The sequence below is a fragment of the Trachurus trachurus genome (assembly GCF_905171665.1).
Source record: "Trachurus trachurus genome assembly, chromosome: 20".
Lineage (NCBI taxonomy): Eukaryota > Metazoa > Chordata > Actinopteri > Carangiformes > Carangidae > Trachurus > Trachurus trachurus.
This window is the reverse complement of record NC_139911.1, coordinates 11,738,371-11,760,513: the sequence shown is the minus strand read 5'-3', so window position 1 is coordinate 11,760,513 and position 22,143 is coordinate 11,738,371. Positions and strand designations below refer to the sequence as shown.

Sequence of the window (22,143 nt, the reverse complement as noted above, 5' to 3'; positions counted from 1 at the left end):
CTGTGTCCAGGGACCTGCCTGTCTCAGCTGGAATGACTCTCCACTCTCCTCTGCGCTGTAGTTATTTCATCACTGTAATGCAGAGCCTTCAGCAGTTTATTGCTCTGTCAGGGATTTACACATTTTTATTTTCTAAAGCACATTATTATATCATATTGATAAGATATTTTACCAGATGTGTTTAGAATCAGTTTCATTAGCATCCTTAGTATTCAGTGAATGGTATAAATGTTTAATCATAAGATGACTCAGCAGAGATGACTTTTGGCTCTCCATTAGCAGGGGAGGTGGTCTGATCAATAAACCTGCACTGGTGCTGCTTTTTTAGCGAGAGGGAGAGCAGAGAATCGTTACAGACGGAGACAGGGAAGGACATTCTGGGGGGGCAGAACAGCGACTTTTTAATTCACTCAGTTGTGTCGACCTCTCGACAGGAAAAACAACAAAAACATTGCAATAACCCAACTCCCCCCACCCCACTCCCCTCTGGTATAATCTGAACTCAACCCATTCCCATGTGAATAACACTGATCAGGCACCATCAGACAAATCCACTGTTTTTTTTTTGTCGGTTTTGTTTTTTTTGTAGCTTTAAAGTCTTATTTTTTTCTTTTTAACTACAATGTCATGGGTTAGTTCATAAATATGCTTCTAACTATTGTGTGAGCTCTATAATACGCTTCATTTGCTTTGTCAATATTTACACAATGATCACTTATGAATATGTAATTTGAGGTACTAAGTCACGATAATACTAAAATTAGTCACTGCCATTACCCACGTGATAAATCTTTACCAGGCAGACTACCATGAAACTTGGCCAACAATGTTAACTTTTAAAATGTATTCACTGCATCTGCGTTGGATTCACCATTTTCTTTGCAAACTTTTTTTTTTTACATCTAAAATTAATTCATACTGACACTACAATATAAACTACAGTAACTTTTTTATTAGACTTATTTTATATCCTCCCTCACACACCAAGAAAAAATACTCCTAAAAATATTATCTTTTTAAAACATGTGCCTCAGATTTGAGCTTTCATATGCACATGATATTAAATTTACCACAATAAAGGGCCTTACTAACACTTGTTTTGTTCCTTTACTAACTCTGTCTCCTGTTCAAAGGAAAGCAAATCCATAAGATACTTTCTAACATGAGCCTCAGTTAAAGGAATTTCTGTTCAAGTTTTTGGCTCATGTAAACAGTATTAACATGCCTCTGCTCCACCTGCAAACTAAATTTGATTTGGTAGCACGGCGGTGCAGAGAACGTGTCAGGGAAAGCAGGTCGTCTTATGCTCTGGTACATCTTTGGGAAACTGGAGTGCTTTTTTTCAGTGCAGTGATTAAGTTTAATAATTAACCTTTGAACCAAGGAGTTCGTAGTACAGTAAGTCTGACCAACAGCAACATTCACTGGCCTTCACACAATCATCTCTCTGTCCACTAGAGGGCCACCAACGCCCAGGAACTGAATCATCAATACCAGATTTCTCTCGCTGATAAAAAGAGGGGGTTCCTTGTTTCACATGCTCGCTGCACTACTTTTTTTTTTTTTTTTTAAAGCCTAGTCTACTAGATAACTACTATGTACATCTGATGACCATTAGAATGGAGAAGCCATAACAACACAAAGCCAAAAATGATGCATCCTTTTTTTCTGTTTGTTACATTAAGTTGGCTACAAATCAATTTTTACCTTCAAAAGGTTGCATTTAAATTGAGGTCCAATTTGTTCAGAAAACAGCAGTTTTTTTTGTTGTTGTTTTTTTTTAATTCTCCTTTCCAGTTTCTTGTGCGTTCACGTCTTTACGTTATACAGTAGCTTCAGCACATGGTCAGAGATGAAACAGCGGTCTTGTTGCTCTCTCCTGTTTGCCATTTGGTTAGTCATGACAGATTGTAATAATAAAGTAGTGTTACATGTAATGAAATATAGATCTCCTGCTCGCTGACAAGACTCTTGGTTAAGGTTATTTTACACGGTACCACTGATGCTCGTCGGCTTTAAGCTACATGGTTTCTTTGTCAAGGTGGGAAACGTTGACCACCTGTTTTGACTCCAGATCAGTGACCACTGTCCCCACCCCGACCAAACACAAACAGCTGACGGCAACAAAGCAGAATATGGTCGCTCCGCTAAGAGGACAGTGACTGGCTTTTCTTTCAGGAGCTATAGCCAGCATTTACCCTGGTAGCTAGCTTTGTGTATCTGGACTGGCCGAGACAGCTTGAGAGGCACTGTGACGAAAAGAAAAGAGGAGGAGAAAACGAAACGCTCGTCAGTTCTGCAGGAAGCAAATGACAGGTGTTGACTAGACAGACGAGGGAATGGCTCAAATACAAAGAGAGACGGCTGATATGTTCACAGTTCAGGGAAGAATGGCATCCTGAATGAGCCGACGACATGGTGGGATGTGAATTGAGCGGACAGAGGTACACATGTAGAGTATAGGAGGAGCTGTACAGTACTGAGGAGGGAGGAGCTGTACAGAGGATCTTGCATAGTACAGGTTTGTCAGTTGTGCTTTAGACGCCGTGTTGATCATGACTCGTGTGTCTGTACAGAGATTCTAATGCCCTGCCCTTTAACAGTAGCACCATGTGATGTCTTTGTCATCCGATCCTTGACGTGGAGGCGCGGGCCTTGATGCTGTGTGTGGCTGCAGCTGATGATATGCTCGGAGTAAAAAGTACATCTGTCGCGTTCCTGTGATCATAGACGACGAGCAGCCCTTTAAGTATGGTGGGCGCGTGACTTGCGTCTCCGCCGGTCGGTCCTGCAGCGGCGTTGGGAGCCCTGCGTGGTGGAGCGGACGCCGCGTGGTTGCAGAGACACTAACAGGAAGGCACATGTCTCAGTGGACACCCCTCAGAAAAAAGGGGAGGCTTGGCGTGCTCTCAGACGTGGGCGGAGCCTCTGTGGTGGTGTGGCAAAAGGATAGGCGGGGTTATTGCTTTGAGGGCGTTGCCGGGGCAACTGAGGCTGCTGTGGCCGCGGTTGAGCAGCAGGGCGGCCGGCGGGTCGGGCCGAGGCGGGATGAAGACCGGGCAGGACCGGGTGCGGGCGTGGCTCTTCTGGCCGCCGGCGTGGCAGATGAGCTCGCTGACGGTGCCCAGCGGAGGCAGGTGCTGGCGCCAGCGCTCAGCCCGCTCCTCCTTGTGCTTGATCGAGTACCAGGTGAGGAAGATGAAGACGAAGCCGACGAACTTGAGGCTGGCGGCCAGTCCGAAGTAGACGAAGCGGAACGAGGTGACGTCGTACTCCCAGCAGGAGCCGTGCACGCCGCAGTCCTGCTGCCACAGCATGCAGGTGGTGTCGATCACAGCACCGAAGTAGATAGGCGTAGGGATGTAGGCTGGAAGAGACGGAGAGACAAGAGGGATGAAGAACCAACACTTTGAAGAACAAGTGTGTCCCAGTTCCAGACTTCATTCAACAGGAGTTTTAAATATATAATATGCTCAGACAGGAAAACTTCAAACCCTCTCAGTCAACTTACTTTAAGTAATGGGCTCTCACACAGACACAATATATTCTGTCAAACTTTTTACTCACAAATCAGAGAGCGAGGGACAAGAGATATATTTGGTTTGAAACTGGGTTTGAGGGATTTTAAATTCACAGCAGGCGAATGGTAGAATTCGTTTAAACAAGATAATTAAATCCTTGTAAATCAATTTGTGAAGTTTCTGGGTTATAATCAATTTGACTGACACCCCCCACTGCACATAATGAATTATTTTACATCACGGCAAAACAGAGTGTTTCAATTTCATGGATAACAGTATGCTGTATGGTACACATTGTATACAGCAGGACTGTACAATCACAGAGCAAAATCCAAATTGCAGGAGCAGCAGTTTCTTTTCTTTTCTTTTTTTTTGATAAAAGGTAAAATGTGTCACAACACTACTGTGCATTGTCAGCACTTTAAATGTTGTGTTACTACAGAGAGGCCCTGGACAATAAATCATATTCTAAAGATGTGGAGGGACAAAAACCACCATTATCTAATTTCATATTATTTTAAATGAATATAAAAAGGGTCTATTCACACTGATATCTCATATCACATCTGCCCATATAATAACAGCATGATGTTGGACAGTGGGGCACTAACACAGAACTTGAACATACTGCAGCAGCACCACTGGGTGGCACTATTGAGTTTCGTAGCTCAACCACGGGTCTGATTCCTTTGTGGCAGAGGCCATGGACAAAATATTAGAAACGCCTTTCCAAATAATTAATCCAATACATAGCCGGTCGAAAACTACCGCCTCACTGATTAAATGACTTAAGTGCTGAATCAGCATCTCTTAATCAGAATCCACAAAAACAGACCATGAGGTAATTCAGAGATGTAAAAAGTCTTGCAGGGATATTGTATAGGATTGCATCAGATTGTATTCTGTGGGTGTATATAATAGAAAACTGCAGAATTGAATGAAGCTTTTGTCGACTATATAACTTGACAAATACAGACTCCCTCCTGTCATCCATGTACAAATTCTACAATGGTTTCTGTCAAGTGATGTGACAGCTTCATGTTCACACAGCCATACCAAGCAGATGAGAGGCATGTCAGGGCAGCGCGCACTGACCCCAAGAGCTTCTCTGCTCTTATCTACTGCGAAGTTTTACTGAGGCCCACTACACTGCTGCATTCCTGCCCTCTGTAAAATTGAAGGGTGTTAACAAGAGAATGGAGGCGGCAGAGAACAGATAGTAAAAGTGGATTTTACTCCAGCTGGAGAAAACAATAAAAATCAAGATGTAGGACGTGACTGTACCAAAACCTGCAGCCAGTGTAAGGCTGTCTTTGACTGTCAAAGACAGACAGACTTCCACTTCCAAACCTTTGCCTTTTCTGAAAAACTCTCAACTCAGCATTTACTCCTCATGACCAAAGTAACTTCAGCAAACGAAAAACTATAGGAAATTCATCACACAAAGGGTAAGTGGCTCTAATATTAGTCTAGAAGATCAAAAACTTACCAAGAGTTCGGAGCAAGACAAACTGCATCCCGAGAGCAAAAGGCCTCTCTTGCTCATCAACAGACCTGAGGAAAGAGAAACGGCACATAATGAAGAAATCTGCTGCAGAGACTTGAGAAAAAAGAGAGAAATCCCACAGACAAGAAACAGACAGCCCTTAAGGAAGAAAGAGTTGGAGAGGATAATTAAAAACCCAGTTCTTCACCTGAGTGTGACGATGATGGCGGAGGGCTGGGCACAGGCGGTGATGAGCGTGACGATGAAGAGGAAGATGAGGAAGGGGATGAGGGTGTTGCAGGTGCGGTCGCACTTCCCCGACACGGCATAACCGTTCTCGTTCAGGTAGGTTTTCACGATGACGAGCTGGAGCTGGTTGACCTGGCCGCCGGAGGACGGAGTGATGACCTGTCTGCTCTGGACGCAGCCGCAGTCAGTGTAGTTCCTTATCTGTGGTCAGAAACAATATACCGGTCAAATTCACTCCGGCTAATTCCATTTTACAGATTACTGATATTGTTTAATGGGAGTTGAATTTAAAGACTAAACACAAACACAAACACACAGGCAGACTGGGTGGCACCAGCAATGTGGTGTAATCAGGGATCTGGACAAAGAATCTACACATTTTCTTCCCCCTTGTGTTGTTATGAATTCCTGTCCAACATTGTTGCGGCGTGTGACACTTCCTGTACTTTGAAAGCTATGGGAGGAGAATGTACAGAGAACAAGTCTTTGTGTTTTATTTTATGATGTGTCCGACCCTCGGCCAAGATTCCCGAAATCACTTCCATCAGTCATTTTTTCATTGTATCAGATGCATAAATAGCTTTGTTTGTGTATTATTTATATGACAGGAAAACAAAGGGAACAGCGAGTGGAGGAAGGAGATGTGTGTGTATGGGTGTGTGCGCGCGTGCGTGCACTTACCCCAGTGCTGTCATTGCCCACAGTGCTGCACCCGGCCAGACAGGGGTTGAAGTAGGTGATGCCGTCGGATCCGCAGACCGGAGCGTACTCGTGGATCCTGCAGCCGCAGTTCACGTTGCAACTGCCCGTCAGGTTCCTGTGGGTCATGGTGAGGGTCGGCCTGCACACACAAGACACCGATGACTTATTAAAGACTCCATGACAACTCATAAAGATACTACTACTTGTAACTCTTCTTTTTTCCATGCCCTTTCAAAAAACTATTGGATTATATCGACTTGAGAAGGATTTTTTTTTTTTTGCTTTACTTTACACTTTGATGGATTTTCACAGAGCCAGCAGGGACCAGAGGCAGGAGACATGGGCCATTCAGCATCTATTAATTTTCTAAACATCCATCTATCTATCCATCCTTTTAAAGAGCGGCCATGCTGGGGAGGCAGCACACCATCTCATTGCAGTAAAATTGAAAACAAATTTATGGTACTACGTGCTGCATTTTAGACTAAATTTCCCATAAAACCTCAAAGCTCCCAGCTGAAAAGAGGATATTAATACTTCTAGTCTCTACCTACCCTTCTCTGCATCGCATCACTCTAAACATTTTAGTTTTTATCCAGCTTAGTTATTAAAAAATGTTGTGTAAACCATTTGAAAAGTAAAAATGTTTCCCCTTTAGTGCAGTAATGCAATGTAACAGTGAACAAAAGCACGGAAGGTAAATGAGGCTGCCAATCTTCTCCGCACTGTTTACCGTCTCATTATTAACCTTTTGCGTATAATCCCTTTAATTAGCTTTAATCTAGTCCCCACCACCAGTTTGTGTTGCGTGTGATGATAGAAGGACGGAGACGAGGGGATGAGGAAGTGACACCTCCAGCGACTCCACGCTCAGTGTGGGAACACTGGCTCTTAGCAAAACACAACTCCGGCTTCGTCTGTAGCGGGAGCAGTGAAGCGAGTCCTGGGTTTTCTCTGGGAGAGCTTCACTCTGAGCCCTGCGGAACAGCCGGGGACAGGCCCTAACAACACAACACAACACCCCGGGGTGACATTGACACACACACACACACACACATACACAAACCCCCACAGTTCTGGGATCTTTCTCTGGCAAAGTTTCTCATTTAATAATGTTGTTTTTGCAGGCGATTGTTTGCTTTGTATAATTGTTTTCAAAGAAATCTGTATTACGGCGTAAGCAAAAATCAGCCCGACAGAAACACACTAATTCTTCTCTCCTCCCTTTTAAACCAGTGGACCATCAGTTTCCACAGGGCCGTAAAGTAATACTCATCCTCGTTTTTATATTGGTTGTCACAGGGGAAGCACATTTGGGCTTGTCCTGACATAACAGTGTCACATTCCAGACGCTGTGTGTGTGTGTGTGTGTGAGGGGGAGACTGTGAGTATTTGCGTGTTGAGTTCACTGCAGGCTCACTGCACTGATTGCACATGTCCTATTCTAGACTAAACCTCGGCCCTCGCTGAACCCTCCAGATGTTGTTTGACTGTGTGCAGAGGCCGCGCTGCATAGAAATACAGAGCCAAGAGAGTGAGAGGCTTAATGTGGTTTAGCACTGCAGACGCTGAACAGTGGGGAAAAAAAAATCTGAGTTGTGAAGGTTTATTAAGGACAAAGGTTTTATTTAGTAACAGAGGAAACAAGTGTGTTGTGAGATGACACAGAAGGTTTACATCAATATCCGCTTTTTGCAGATATTCAATAATATTACATAACTCGATGTGATCGTGGCACTAAAAGGGTTTGGTGTTGGTCACGTCCCCAGATTGTCTCCGACCCGTCAGTGGGGGAGAGCCATGTCTAGACTGCAGTGAAAGTACAGACGAGTGACACAAAGGGTGGGCTTGGGCTAAACATGCCTCATGTGGGTGCTAGCAGTGACTAGTGACCAGTGCTGTTCATAATGAGGAGCCCCACTGGCTCACATGGTCTTGTTGACCCCTCTATAAACACCGGTTGTAACAAAGACCACAGTTATTAATGGGTCAGCTACGGGGACTTTAAAGGCCACGCTGACTATTTGGCAAATAATCGCTTTGATTAACTTGGTTATGTGAAAAGTAAATTTCACAGAGGTTTAGCACTTTCACCCTCAGGTGTTCACTGAGCTTCTGACCTGATGCACTGCCTATACAGCAAAAAGGATGGATAGATAGCTGGATAGATGACGTCCACTGCTTCATCAGTGCAATTCATTTAAACAATAAATAAGTAAAACATTAATAATAGAAAACAGCAGACTAAATGGTCAATGGATAAAGGAGAATAAAAACTATATAATATATAAATATAATACTCATGATCATGTCTTGCTTTTGCAAGTTTAATAGAATTTTGAAAAAAATCAGATTCAGTTCACAACGCACAATAAAACGAGAGGGTACCATTAAAATCGATCAGTGTTTGTCATCAGTTTGCTGCATCTTTTGCATCACCAAGGTCACACAGCGCATGGTTCTTCCATGTGTGTGACAGTATGAGCGTGTGCATAAAGTGTGTCCCCTCCATATTTCTGTCCGCAGGGCTAACACTCAATTATCTTTTTTTTAAACTCTGCAGCCAGTCTGCTGATGTGGTGTGGAGCGGCAGCTTCAGAAATAGAGGTGGCGGAGTGATTCACCGGAGCCACAAGAGCAGATGCCGTTGTTGCTAATTAATCATTCACACCCCAACACCACAGTAACAACACATGAGGATGACGGGAGCGGTGACAGTATCCCAGACACACACACCTTCCTCCACCTCCTCCTCCTCCACTGTGTGTGTGTGCGCTTGTATTTGAGATACAACTTCAGTTGCAGTGTAGCCTCTTTTTTTTTTTTACATAAGCAGTTTTGAAATAAACGTCTACCTGGCTCCCAAGCACCTTGAGGGCAACATGATTCATACTGAAGGTAGTCATACAGGAGAGGCTTACAAAGAAAAAAAAACACACATGCTAATGCAAAGTGTGGCAAATTTTGTGCACTCGTATGGGAACACTGAAAAAATATGAATGAGCAGGGAAACCAGGGGATGACCGTGCCCCATTTAGAGCTTTTTTAACCTCATCTGTGCATTGGTACATGTGTCCTTACCCAGTAGTGTAGGGTATGTTGATGCCGCCCAGGTTGATGCTCTCGCAGCCCACTATGAAGAGCGTGGAAAAGCAGAGCAGAGACACCCCGCTGCAGATCATGGCCAGCTTGGCCGACTCTCTGGCACCCAGCTTCAGCTTCTTGATGATGTAGCCCCCCAGCACGATGCCCACCCCGGCGCTGGGGACAATAATTACACCTGTGAAGAAAGTTTGGAGGAGAAGAAAGAAGAGACAGTGAGATGAAGGGGTGAAAACTTGACAATGTGATGCAAACGGCACGGAAATAGAGCAGCTAAGATAATGATAACACTGAATTAATTACTGTAAAGCATGATTGAAATGTGATAACAATCTGGTCTATAATCTGCATAGTAACATGAATAACATATATGACTGGATGGTGCCTCATTGGACATGGATGCTTGAAAAAAAAAACACAATCTCAGTGTGTTTTCCCTCATTAAACCAGGAATGAATAACCTCAAACAGAAAAGAGAAAGGAACCAGGAAAGCCACTGCTGTTTCAGTGCGACTGGGCTATGCTGAGGGCCATCAGTGAATCATTTCAGGCTGTGGCAGCACAGAGCACGTGCCCAGTCCACTAGAGCTGGTCTAATTGACAGCATGAGGAAAGGCAAAGCTGGCTGCTGGCAGGGTGGACCGGGTTGTAAAGTGTCATCGTGCAGGAGTTAAGGCCCGGGGAGGCTGCACAGCCACGAGCACTTAAAGCTGGAGGGGAGGGGGGAGACGAGCAAGATGGGGTCAGTCAGCGGAGATGGAGGGTCATCAAAGACAGAGGATCAACGGAGAAGTGATCCAAGTGCACAGAAATGTCATCTGGCTTCTCCCTCTCTCTGTATGTACGCTTGTGTGTTTGTGTGTAACAGATTAAAAGAAAGGGGGAAAGAGACGGAGATGGAGAGTCCCTTTGAACACACTCGGCGAGAGCAAGGCATCAGGCAGCTGTAGCATATTATCCTGTAAGTGCATGTTTCTGTACTAAAAACCATGTGCAGTCTGCAGGATTAAACATATACACAGCCAGAGAAAAAATCATATCAATGTGACATAAGACACACACACACAAATTATTAACTGCCACATGAATGATTTACTCATTTTATCTGGATTAATAGCTATGCTGGCATTAATGTAATGGCTTTTTTAAGTGATCTGATAAGCGTGTGTCAGTGTTCATGTATTATAGAGAGATCCTACCCACCAACGACGATCATGATGACAAACCTTTGTGCAGCTTACGATTGTCAACTAAAGCTTGTGTAGCAGAGCCGGAACAAAGCAAAGCAAAGAAATGGGAGAAGAAAGACAAAAAGCAGAGTGTCCTTTCGAAAGGAAGGAATAGTGGCTGAGATAAGGAGAGCCACCAAAGTTACAAGAAAAAGTCAGACTAAACAGCAGCATGAGGGGAAACTGCAGCTGAGGGAGGCGTGTGAAATGTTACAGTGCTATTTCTGTAGCAACATCTAATGGGCATGTAGCAGTGGCAGCTCTTTAACCAGGCATGACGCTGTCTCAACAAGGTGGCAATTTGTGAGATTTCTATTTATTTTACCTCGACACCTTTGATGCTACTTTGCTCTACTGTTTTTATGGTTCACTTGCGAGCTGTGACACGTATTTCCTCTTACAGTATGCTCTTCTTTCGGTGGCTATTGCAGCTAATTCAAGATGCCCACTTCCTCATGAAGGAAATGGTTCGCTTATTGTGCAGACCAAACTTTTCTAGGTGAAGACAAATTTGACACATGAGGTAGTTCAGTATGAAGCCCTTCAGGACATGAAACTGAAGGAGTCTGTCTATTAGCAGTTGAGTCATGTCCTCTCAGCTCCTGATTTGAATAATTTCATTGATAAAATAGCTCAGTTTGAATTTGAATTTGTTAAAGCAACATAATGCCACTTTTGATAGTTGCTATGAGCCAGAGTAGGGATAAGAAAAATGCTCAATCACTAGCCAGCACTTCACAAAAATTTGTGGCTCTTCAACTTCTACAAAGCTCAGTAGCTAAAAAAGAACAAATTGGTAAAAGCAGACCAAGTGAACCACAACATTTTACAACTGAAAAACCAAAACAATGAGCTGAAATATGCAAGAACGCTGACTTACTGCTATTACTGGATTTTTGTTCTTTTTTTTTATTTGCAGAGAGACACAACAGGGTCATTTAGCTAGAATAGCAAATATCTGGTTTCTGTTGGAAAAGGGAAGACGCCTTAGAACTGTTGACCTAAATAAAATGGGTAGAAGAGTAAAATTTTAAGAAAATCATAAAAACTTAATGAACACAAACCCTCTTGACCTTAAGAGACTATATCAAACCACTTAAAAAAATTGTTACCACACAGAACACATGCAAAGGCTCCAGGTCATTCTAAAAAAAAACCTTCCTCCCAACCATCAGGGAAATGTCACATTTGGTCCGTCCATCTGGAAGCACTGTGCGCTTATCAACGGGGAGTGCCCTCTCCTCTTCCTCCTCCTCCTTCATCTCCAACCATCATCACATCACGGCAGCTTGGCATCGTTTGGGTTACCGTGGCAACCACGCCACCCGTTTTGCCCTTACCCTTGTATCCTGGCAACAGGCAGACGAGACGAGGCAATGGCATTGTGTATGTGGGGGTGTGTGTTTATCTATGTATGTATGTGCGCGTCTAGAAACGGCCATACGTTAGCCAGCACAATACTTGAAGACACACACACACACATATCTATGCATTGCATACGCAGGCATACTTTTGTTTTCAAAGCCATAATTGAGTTTTCAATCACTCCTTGCTGTAATAATCCTGATACCAGATTAGTTGTGTATTAGCACCACTGGCTCAGACGTGACTAAAGGATTAGACTGGTTCTTTGTACACCCTACATATGTGGTGCACAAATTACAGCCAGAGCAGAGAGACGATGTGTGTGTGTGTGTGTGTGTGTGTGTGTGTGTGCAGGACTCTGTGTGTGTGTAACCACATCACGATGAAGGCGTCTCGTCTCCTGCCCTCAACAGAGACTTGTGTGTTACACTCTGGGATGTAATGGAAGCTTATCACTGAATCAAAGTCTGCGAGACTCCGTGACTCACAGCGCTGCCCTCCAACCGTGAATCACTGTGCGCACGTGGAAAGGTGAGAACAAATGTGAGCTCAAACTGGTACAGACTAATGGTGCACATAGTACATGCTGATCCATCATCCGTCAGCCTGTCGGGTATCAGGTCACATTGAATAAATATGAAGAAATTAGCGAATATTTTAAAACGAACCAAATTTCAGTGCTTTGTTCACAATTATGCTTTATTTTACAGCACCTCACAGGCTTCACATTCATCTCACAATTATAACCATTATAATGAGGTATTTGTTGAGGACATTTTTGCCTGATTGATCTGACACTTCAATTAACCAATGAAAAACTAAATGAACTCTATTTCCTCTGTGGGTTTGCTGATTTTAAATCACAATACATTCCCTCCTCAAGGTTAAAAAGTCATATCATAGCTTATTATATATAGAAGGATCAACTAATTCCTCTGATCCCAATAAATCAACCTTTACCTTCATGGATTGCTGCAGTTTTCTTACCCTATCTGATGAAACAATTAGTTAATTGATAGGCAGCCCCCAGACAGAAAATAAGTCACCAATAATTTGGATGATGGCTAATTCATTTATCAAGGACAAATGCCAAACACTTTCTGGTTCCAGCTTCTGAATTGTGAGAATTTGCTGCTTTTATGTGATTGCAAATGGAATAATATCATTGTTTTTTTTTTGGACAGTTTGTTAGAAACACAAGCACATTTGTCTCTTGGCAGCTATAATGGACATTTTTTTTAAATATTTTAAAATATGAAACAATTCCCAAAATAATAAAAACACTTATGAAATGTGTTAGCTGCACTTCTAGCTGTTTTCATTTTTCCATTTTCTTCACCTTGAGGGTATTCATAGATTTATATATCGCTATAAGTTTATATAGTTATTGCTTGGAGCATGTTGTAAAGAATCCCACATCGCTGGCTCCCACACATCCTCGATGGTGGCCCACAGGAGACAGTGACTGACTCACAACACAAGTCAAAACAGGTCCGACTGTACAGTTTCATCTTGATGGCCATGATAAAGCAGTGATGGCACCATGCTTAGAAACCTAAAGATGGAACAAAGACACTTACCGGTGTATATGCTGGCGTTGGAGGCGGGGATACCAAACTGCGACTCGATAAATTTGGGGATGAAGGTGATGAAGGCGGTGACGATGGCGCACTCTGCCGTGTAGGACAGGCTGACGAACAGGAAGGTCATGTTGCTGAGGATCCTCAGCGCTGCCTTGGGGAGGTCTGGGGAGGGATACAAGACAAGACAGATCTCTTCATTACTCTGGTGCTGTAATTAACACACAATCAGTCTCTTAATTTGGCTCTCACTCACTCCCACACAAACTGAACTCCATGGAATCATCTGAAGAGGAATCATTACTGGAAAACTGTAATTAAGAGAAGACAGAAAAGACTGCATCTGTAACCCAAATAAACCTTATATAATAATAACCTTAGGTAATAATAGAGTAAAGTTAACACCACCTCTAAATGTCTCTGAAACACACACACACATAATACACACTCACACTTAAACACACACTCGACAATGCCTCATTACATCTGAATAAGTATCCTTATTTCATGCAAGACTGTAGAGGCAAACAACACAAACAGACACTAGCTTTGTGATTTCTCTGAGGAACACTTTCAGGTTATTATAATGGACACAAACTAAACATCATCAGTGGCTTTTTAATCATCTGCCTGTGCCTGTTGTCATAGCACGAAATCATATCAAGCTTTAAGAAAGTCATATCAAGCTATCAGCAAGTTTGCGGTGCAACGCAAGCGTGTGGATCATGTGCGTCTGTGCTGAGAGCGCACAACAAACCGAGCTCTGCAGATCTAGCCTGAGTGCCGTCATCCTCGGTTCATCATCATAACAAGGGCAAACATGCCCTTTATCTCTGCTCGAGGACGTTGTCCATATGATTTGGCCTGGCGCAAAACGCCCTCTCGTCCTGTCACTTAACAGTCATGTGATCAAACCGTTAGCACTCTACTGTTACTAGGCAGATTCCAACCGTTCCCTCCGTCTGGATGAGCAATTGATCCCCCAGATACAGCTCGTGTGTCAGCGTCTCTTCATAAGAGGAAATGCGGCTAAGAGGGATTCACCAGCTTATTCGCAGGCACATCAGCAGGGCAGATGCTTGCTGTCATAGCAACTCCAACATGGGCCTCTTGGTTGAACTCTCAATCTCTCAAAGAATGACATCACCCTGCTTTCTATTAACCAGCAGCTAAAAGGAATTATACAGACGTTTTCACCCCACAATAACAATGCTTTCAGAATTATTATTCTGAAAGCATCCTTTTGCATTTCATCCTTGTTTCCATGGGATCTCTCAGTAAATTATGCCAAAAATGCATTTCTGCATATTTTAAATCAGAATCCCAACCATCCAATCATCTATAAACTATTGACATTTCATTGTGCTCTAGGTCATGTACACAAAATTCCATCTATTACAGTGTAATCAATTACATCAAAACTGTGGGTTTGCCAAGATCATTACTACGCCTGCTGCAGTGATAACATAGCAAGCTGGGGTGTGTTACCCACAGAATTACAACGCCCTTTGCTGGCATTGTTCTCTATCCTGTTGTCAGGTCATTTTCAGGCTATTAGAATGATCTTCTCCATGTTTTATAGGGACCAGCCCTGTTCGTGAGAAGTTTTCCTTCAATGTCCTTCAGCGTTCTCGCTCCGGGTCACTGGTGCATACGAGCTCCTCCATCTCTACATGGCTGAGGTATATGATTTCAGGAGCAGTGTGACAGAATGGGGATCTCTGCAGTCCACAGGGACTTCAGACACAAGCCGCTGCTCCGCTGGTTTTTTCCACGTGAAGAGGAATAAAGTTCATGTAGTTTGGAAACTGATTACTATAGGATGTCCTGAGGAAGATCCAGGACATGCTGTACGGACGTCTTCTACACCAGCTTTGTACTGGAGCCAAGTGCTGTTAAAGTGGATATCTGGTCTGTTCGTTTTTTGCTGTGATTACATCCATGACTACAACGCTAATGACAAAAAAATATATAAGACTGAAAACGCTATTACTTATACTGTCTAAATATATATTTTGAATAAAAGGCCACAGCTAAAGAGAGTCATATATTCAGTTCCCAGATGTTTCAGTGTGAACAGAGAGATGCCAAGAGACAGGAAATCAAAGAGATTTTCTCTTAGATTTTCTCTTTTATTGTGCAGCTGAATATAAAAAGGCCAGAAAAGGTCTTGCCATCAAAACTAATTATCACTAACTTAGAGAATTGAGGTCACTTATGTGCACACAACGCTTTTTTGTTCAAATTAGTTTGAACTTTGGGGGGGCGATTCCAGTCAGAAAGACTTTGTGTTGGCTAAACTTGACCTTCACCATCTGTGGGATGAAACATGGTGGAGGACAGAGGACAGCACCCAAAGGCAGCTTTTATCAGAGCCTTTCAAACTAAAATATTTGAATCAGGTTCTATATTTTATCATGAAAATCTTATTCTTCAACTGTTCCTTATCTGAAGTCCCCTTTCTCCCTCTGGTCTTTCATTGGCCACTGACAAAAGTAAAAAAAAAAAAAAAAAAAGAAGACTTGGCTGGGGAAAATTCAACTGAGCACAGCTGGTATCTCTAAATTTGTACTGCTCGCGTGTGGAGTGTTTAAAGCCTACGGCCGAGGGCAAACTTTATGGCTTACAGTCATAGGGCCATCATGGGGACATCTTCTGTCTCATGTGCCTCACACACAGATGTCAGAAAGCAAAGAAAGAACAAAAGAAAAAGACAGCAAGTATGTGAAGTGGATTATTATGGCCTTTTACTGGGGAGGTTATTATGAAGCTGGACAGCTTGACTGGGTGGCACGCTGCCTTCACTTGGGCACTGGCGTCTCAGCACCAATTCAACTAATCTTTTTGTAGGTGGGGAAATGTTAGCATCTGTCAGTGTTATCCCAGATCAAAAGGTAGGGACTGAATGGTGATGCTAATTATTTCATTCCTGGGGAGCTGGGTACTAATCTTGTCTGGAGGGGGGGGACAGATGGCGTGGTCCTGTTGACGTCTACAGCAGCTGCTCTCTCAATCAGACAGACCATTGACTCGCAATAGGTTTTGGTGTGAAATTTATTTGATGACTGGGTCGAATTGTTTCATCCATCTGCTTTTCAGAATGTCTCGGTGTTAGCGGAGACAGGTCACAATAGCGTATGATTTATAATATGTGTGAATACTCTGCGGATCATACAAGTGGTTTGTGTTTTGTTTCAGCCTATGAAGCCAGAGTGAGTTTTTAAGAATAAATAATAAATAAAAATGCAATTGTGTATGTGTGTTATTATCTTTCAATTGTGTATACTATATAATAATGTGTATAGAATGTGTTACCTTTTTTATATGGTATTTTATTGTTTTTGTAAAGGGCGAAAATTTGCCTTTTAGCTAACTCGGGTACATTATTTTGTTTTTACAATGTTTTATTAATGTACATTGTCCATTTTCAAATAAACTAATAAATAAATGGAAAATAGATAGAATATATTGAATGGATTTGGTTTCTATTCATTTATAATTGCCAGTACCTTAATCTAGATATTTTGCCTGATGATTCAGTGCAGTAGTTGCACTTGACTCTTCTAATGCCAAAAAATTGTCATCGAATACACAATTACAATTGATAATCAGTTGTGTAAGTTCTGCATCTGGGTCTGACTTCTCAAATGTCAGGATTTGCTGCTGGACTAAATTCTGTGCAGAAAACTCACTGGAATCCTCGTCAGGAATCAACATATAGGGTTTGATGTGGTACTCAAAACTAAGTCAGTGGCTTGTTGAAAAACCTGCATTTAATGTGGATCCGTCACATCACGCCTGACACCCAATCTGCTACCAGCGCCGATATTGATCTGGTGCATCAGGTCAGTGCATTCCAACCTTAGATGAACTTCGGGGAAATAAATCATTAGCTACAGCCTGTGTTCTGTGTCAAATGTAAATCCAGTCAAATTTTATTTGCAATTAATCTGTGAAACGTCTTTGTCCTGCTTCAAGTTAGGAATCAGCTATTTGAATATGACTGCAGGTATTCATCTACACAGGCCTAAAATTGAATGAAATGGAAAGTTCTTGAAATGCTAATATCTGCTTTCACACCGCAGATGACCGAGGTCTGCAACGCTCAATAATCACAAGAGCGGCCATCTGACGTGTGTTGCCGAAAAATATTCAGTGTTGGCATTTTTCAGTGTTTGCTTGCGGTCTGAAGGACAATAAAAAAAAAGGCCATGGTGAAAACTTTCAATGCAGCATATCTTTCACAGAAAGTGCTGAATTTGTGCTATAAACACACACGCACCTCAATAGAAGGACACGTACAGCACTAAAATACATTACGGATCCAAACACTGAAGTGCCCGAGTCTGCAAAATTGGCCACAGTTTGCACAACAGCCCGAAACGTCCTGCTGGGACCAGTCAAACAGCGGGAGAGATAGCAGCGGTCTGAAGAAGCTATAATGCAGGAACCGTTATATTATCAGTTAGAGAGACAGAATCGTGTCTGGACCGCTGTGAGCTAAGCCCATGAGCAGTAACTTATGATTATGCGTCCATGTAAAATACACGTTGGAATTCATGATAGCTATTTTGCCTGTGATGAAGACAGTGAGAGCAAACACGTATGCTACTATTTTGCTCTGCAGCTCAGTCTGTCTGCTCCTGTGTGAGGAAACGTGACTGAGTTCCCCTGAGAGCTCATTTAAGAGAGAGAGGGAGAGAGGAAGAGATGGAGAGGGGGAGAGAGAGAGAGAGAGAGATAACTGTCTGACTGAGAGAAAAAATGAGACAAGAGGAAACTGGGAAACACTGGAGCAGTATTCAGCTTATCCAGGGGCTTTCCCGCAGAAAAATAGGAGATTCCTGGTAAATGTGGCTCAGAGGACACGATGCACTGATGCACTGATGCACAGAGGTGCAAACAGTTTAATGAAAAACTGAAAGCGTGCGTCTAGTTTTCATGATTGTGGACTGTATTCTAGCTAAAGAATGCATGGTCAGGAAGGTGGTTAGGGTTAATACTGGTAGGTAAAATGTCATTGATTTAAAATCAAGGTTGCAAAGCTTAACAAAGTCTTTAGCTGACAGCAATCATGTGTGATCTTTGGCCTGTGTTTACTATTCATTTACTCGAGTAAATAGAACCCACAGTGCAGTGAAACTGCCCATGTTTGCAGTGAATTACTTGCTTCATTAGGCAACTTGCGTGGACAACCTCCTCCATCATCAATCAATAACATCTTTAAAGGAGATCTCCGTGGAGCTTCCAGTATTAGATGAAATAGATAATCCCGGCCTTTGATTGGATTATGAGCCATTTACTACATCAATAGCTCACAGTTATATATATAGGTGTATTTGTAACACCTTGGAGTGCTGAGGTGGAAGTGGAAGGTTGATTATTATCTCTTCCTCACCTTTGATGTCTTTCCCAAAGCCCATGGAGGAGGAGACGTTCTGGCCTTTGCCGTTGGACTTTTCCTTCATCATCTCGTCATCGCTGGACACGTCACCCGGAGAGCTGATCTTTTTCTTCTTCCTCTTTTTGTGGCGGGGAGGCAGCTTTTTGGGGAAGGCAAACATGGGAAAGATGACCAGCAGCATGGCTACGGAACACAAGAGAAAGCCGCTCCACCTGAAGGGAAGAGAGAGAACAGATGTGTTGTGAGGAAAACATCCCCAGAGAGACGGATGTGAACAGGCAGTCATTCAAGATGCACATATATATTTATATTTACCAGTTGCCGACAAAGCGAGGGTCGCTCTGGTCTATGTTCACTACAGTTTTGGGGTCGACGTAGAAGCCGATGAGGACGCCACCCAGCAGGTAGCCAGCTGCTGGTCCCAGGGCTCCCATCACGTACATGATGGCTAAAAAAAAAAAAGAGAGAAAGAAATTTCAATCAAAAACCTGCAAAATTTCCCCCCACTTCCCTTATCCTGATGACCTGCTATGCCTATGACTGTTTAAATCAGACATGCGGGAGCTGTTCCTAACCCCTGATGAACTGTCCACCAGCTCAAAGCCCCTGCACTCAGATCAGTGGGAACTCTCCACCAGCCCTGAGGTCATTTCTCACATCTTTCAAAGAGTCAGTAATAACCCAACCTGAAAGCTCCAGAGGTCTCTCATTGACCCGAGGGCACGCCTGCAGCGCTCCCACACCGGCAAACCTTAGAGCGAGCAAAGGGGGGGGGGGATATTAACCCATAGAGGGAGAGAGAGGGGGGGGACTCTCACTAAGGTGAGCCGATCACACTCCGTCATTTTGCCACAGGAAGGGAAAAAACTCATTAAAGTTAGATAACCTTTTAGCTGGACAAGTGGAAAAACCTCCCGCGGACATCCAGCAGAGACGTGAGTCAAAGCCATTTACCAGCCGTAATCAGGGGGCAAACTTTCTATAATTACACCTGGAACATTGCCGCGAGCCATGAGGGTGTGTGTGCATGCATGAGTGTGCGACAGACGAGAGGGACTGGCTCTTTACGATGGTTAGGCGTGCACGCATTTGCATTAAAATCTTAAAAAAGGCTAAATTCTCATCGACTAGATTTGGTTATATTTTCAATTTCACCGGCAAAGTAGCTCCTGCTCTCCCATTTAAGACTTAATTGTTACTTTCCCGGATGCTGACACTATGGGCTCCATCAGCAGTGCGTGCACACATATGCACATTGTGTTTGTGCTGGTGTGCATGACGGAGCCTGTGTTTAGCAGCCGAGGCAGCAGGTGTGTTGTGTGTCCAAACCAACACTCAAATATCTAATCTCTCCCCCAGGACCAGAGGAACACCTCCCACCTGCCAGATTACATAATAAATGCACGTACACACACATACAGACACACACTTCTCCTTCATCAACAAGGTTTGTTTTTCTCAGAATGGAAGCTCAAAAGCCATTTCATCTCAGTCTGTTTTGCCAAATGTTTCAGCCGCCACGCCAACATTTGCATATAACGTTCTTGTGTCCCGAGTGGCTCGCATCTTTCGCCACCCTCATTTTCATCCTGACACAGAGCGCAAATGTTCACGTTCACTCCTATAGTGGGATTCCAACAATATCCTCCAGCCTGTCTCCTTATCTAGACGTAATTAAATCATGGCTTTCTCGAACAGAACTATTGGGAAAAAGAGAAAGAGGAAAATATTGCTTCAAGAACAAAAGGCCCTTCAGCAAATCCTCTTATCAGCCTAATGCAGACACACACTCACACAAATACACACATGAACACTAGATGCATTGGTCAATTCCCTGGACCCCAAACACTCTGTGTGCAGAAACTCTCTCTACTGATCACCAGAGTGCATGTGGATGAGTAGAAGACATGTATGCAGTATGCATTTGAAAACGTACTGTATGTAAAACATACATAAACATGTTTGTGTGCGTATGAGCCTGAGGCTCTGCAGTTTCATTCCTACAGACTGAAATGAATCAGTGAGATAAACAGGTGTCGGTTTCACATTATTCACTATTCTCTCTTTGTCTTGCATATCGCATTCCATCTTTTTAACTCCTTTCTCTGCTATTTCTCATATCCTGCTCGTTGGAGAGTCAATTCACAGCAGCAGTCAAACCGTTACACAGTGTAACAGGATATTACCACCAAGAGACAATAAACAATTAATTACACTTGGCAAGGACGGGCGAGAGGTCCCATCTTATTATCTCCATCCTGAAATTAAAAACGTCTCACATAAGCCGAGCTAACGAATCACACTTTTGTGTTACACGGCAAAATATATTCTATAAAGCCCAGAACATGCTCTGCAATATAAATGCCCACTAGACTGTGAACAATGAGCTTTTATGATGAATCTCAATCACCTGCCTCCCTATGGAGCTTCAGGAATTCTATAGCAAATGTAAATCAGGACAAATGTAGAGATGATCCTGTGGCTTTGAGCTGCTTAATAAAAGGAAATATAAATGAGCTCGAGCATATAATGTGAATAAATTGTGCAAGTCAGCAAGATTACATGTCTGCATGTCTAAAAAAAAACATTTCAAGTGGACATGTGTGCAGCAGAAGCCACATGAAGAAGAGCCTATCAATGAATCATTGTCACCCTGCAGACCGCTGACCCTGCCTGCACCCCAAATATAACTCACGATCATTTAAACACTCTGTGGCTCGAGCCTGATACACCAGGTGCATCCAGCCGTTCAGTCGTCGGGCCGAGGTTGAGCACCTAGTATGGTCTTTTGGTTGCCCTCCAATGTCCATCCTCCCCTTTATCGGGCACCCAGGAGGGGACGGCTATAATTTATCCCCCTTGGGTGATTGTGTAAGCGTCTGTCTTGCCCCTCCATCCATCACATTAACAGTGTTCTGCCTGATTGGAGGACGTGGGGGGGGGGGGGGTTATAAACTGTACCTGACTCGTTGCCCTACCATGCCCGCTTGGCACCGGGCCGCAATAGTTTAGAATGGGCGGATGGGTTGAGGTGAAGGGATTGGAGGGCCGGGGGGCGGGCTGAAGGGCGGCCAGGGGCAGAGCCGTCGGATTGAGGAATATGCTGGCACAGCAGCAGCGCTCCATCACACACAAACACACACGCTGCGGTGGCAGACGACAGTGGAGCGCAGAGGGGGGGGGCGCATGCCAATGAAGAAGCCACAGCCTCACTTTACTCAATTACGCAATAGACCTTCAGCAGCGGCACGTGAAGGACAAAAACATCATAGGCTTGGTATGACTTTCTACACGTGTGGCTTTAATGGACGAGGTGCTCTCCATTGCAGTTATTGGCTTTTCACTCATCATGTTCCATGTCAAGTCAGCAGCTAAAGCATCTACATGTTCACTCAGCCTGACTTCCAATATGTTGTGGTAATTTTGTGCTGACTTTGTTCTATACATTAGAATCCACATTATCACGCATGAATAGATACAAATTGCGGGCGAAGTCACAAAGCGT

At 43.4% G+C, this 22,143-nt stretch overlaps 1 protein-coding gene across 1 annotated transcript in view; it reads right to left on the bottom strand.

Annotated features, from left to right (window-relative positions):
- Nucleotides 1-2,359: 2,359 nt before the first annotated feature.
- Nucleotides 2,360-22,143, bottom strand: part of slco5a1 (solute carrier organic anion transporter family member 5A1) — a 41,180-nt gene continuing 21,396 nt past the window's right edge. Inside the window, exons 3-10 of the mRNA XM_083995094.1 lie at nucleotides 18,954-19,086; nucleotides 18,633-18,850; nucleotides 13,235-13,399; nucleotides 9,040-9,238; nucleotides 5,938-6,097; nucleotides 5,216-5,457; nucleotides 5,011-5,075; nucleotides 2,360-3,367 (exon numbers count right to left, since the gene is read on the bottom strand). Coding sequence (XP_083851220.1) covers nucleotides 2,910-3,367; nucleotides 5,011-5,075; nucleotides 5,216-5,457; nucleotides 5,938-6,097; nucleotides 9,040-9,238; nucleotides 13,235-13,399; nucleotides 18,633-18,850; nucleotides 18,954-19,086 — 1,640 coding nt within the window. The 3' untranslated portion in view covers nucleotides 2,360-2,909. The remainder of the gene's footprint in view (nucleotides 3,368-5,010; nucleotides 5,076-5,215; nucleotides 5,458-5,937; nucleotides 6,098-9,039; nucleotides 9,239-13,234; nucleotides 13,400-18,632; nucleotides 18,851-18,953; nucleotides 19,087-22,143) is intronic.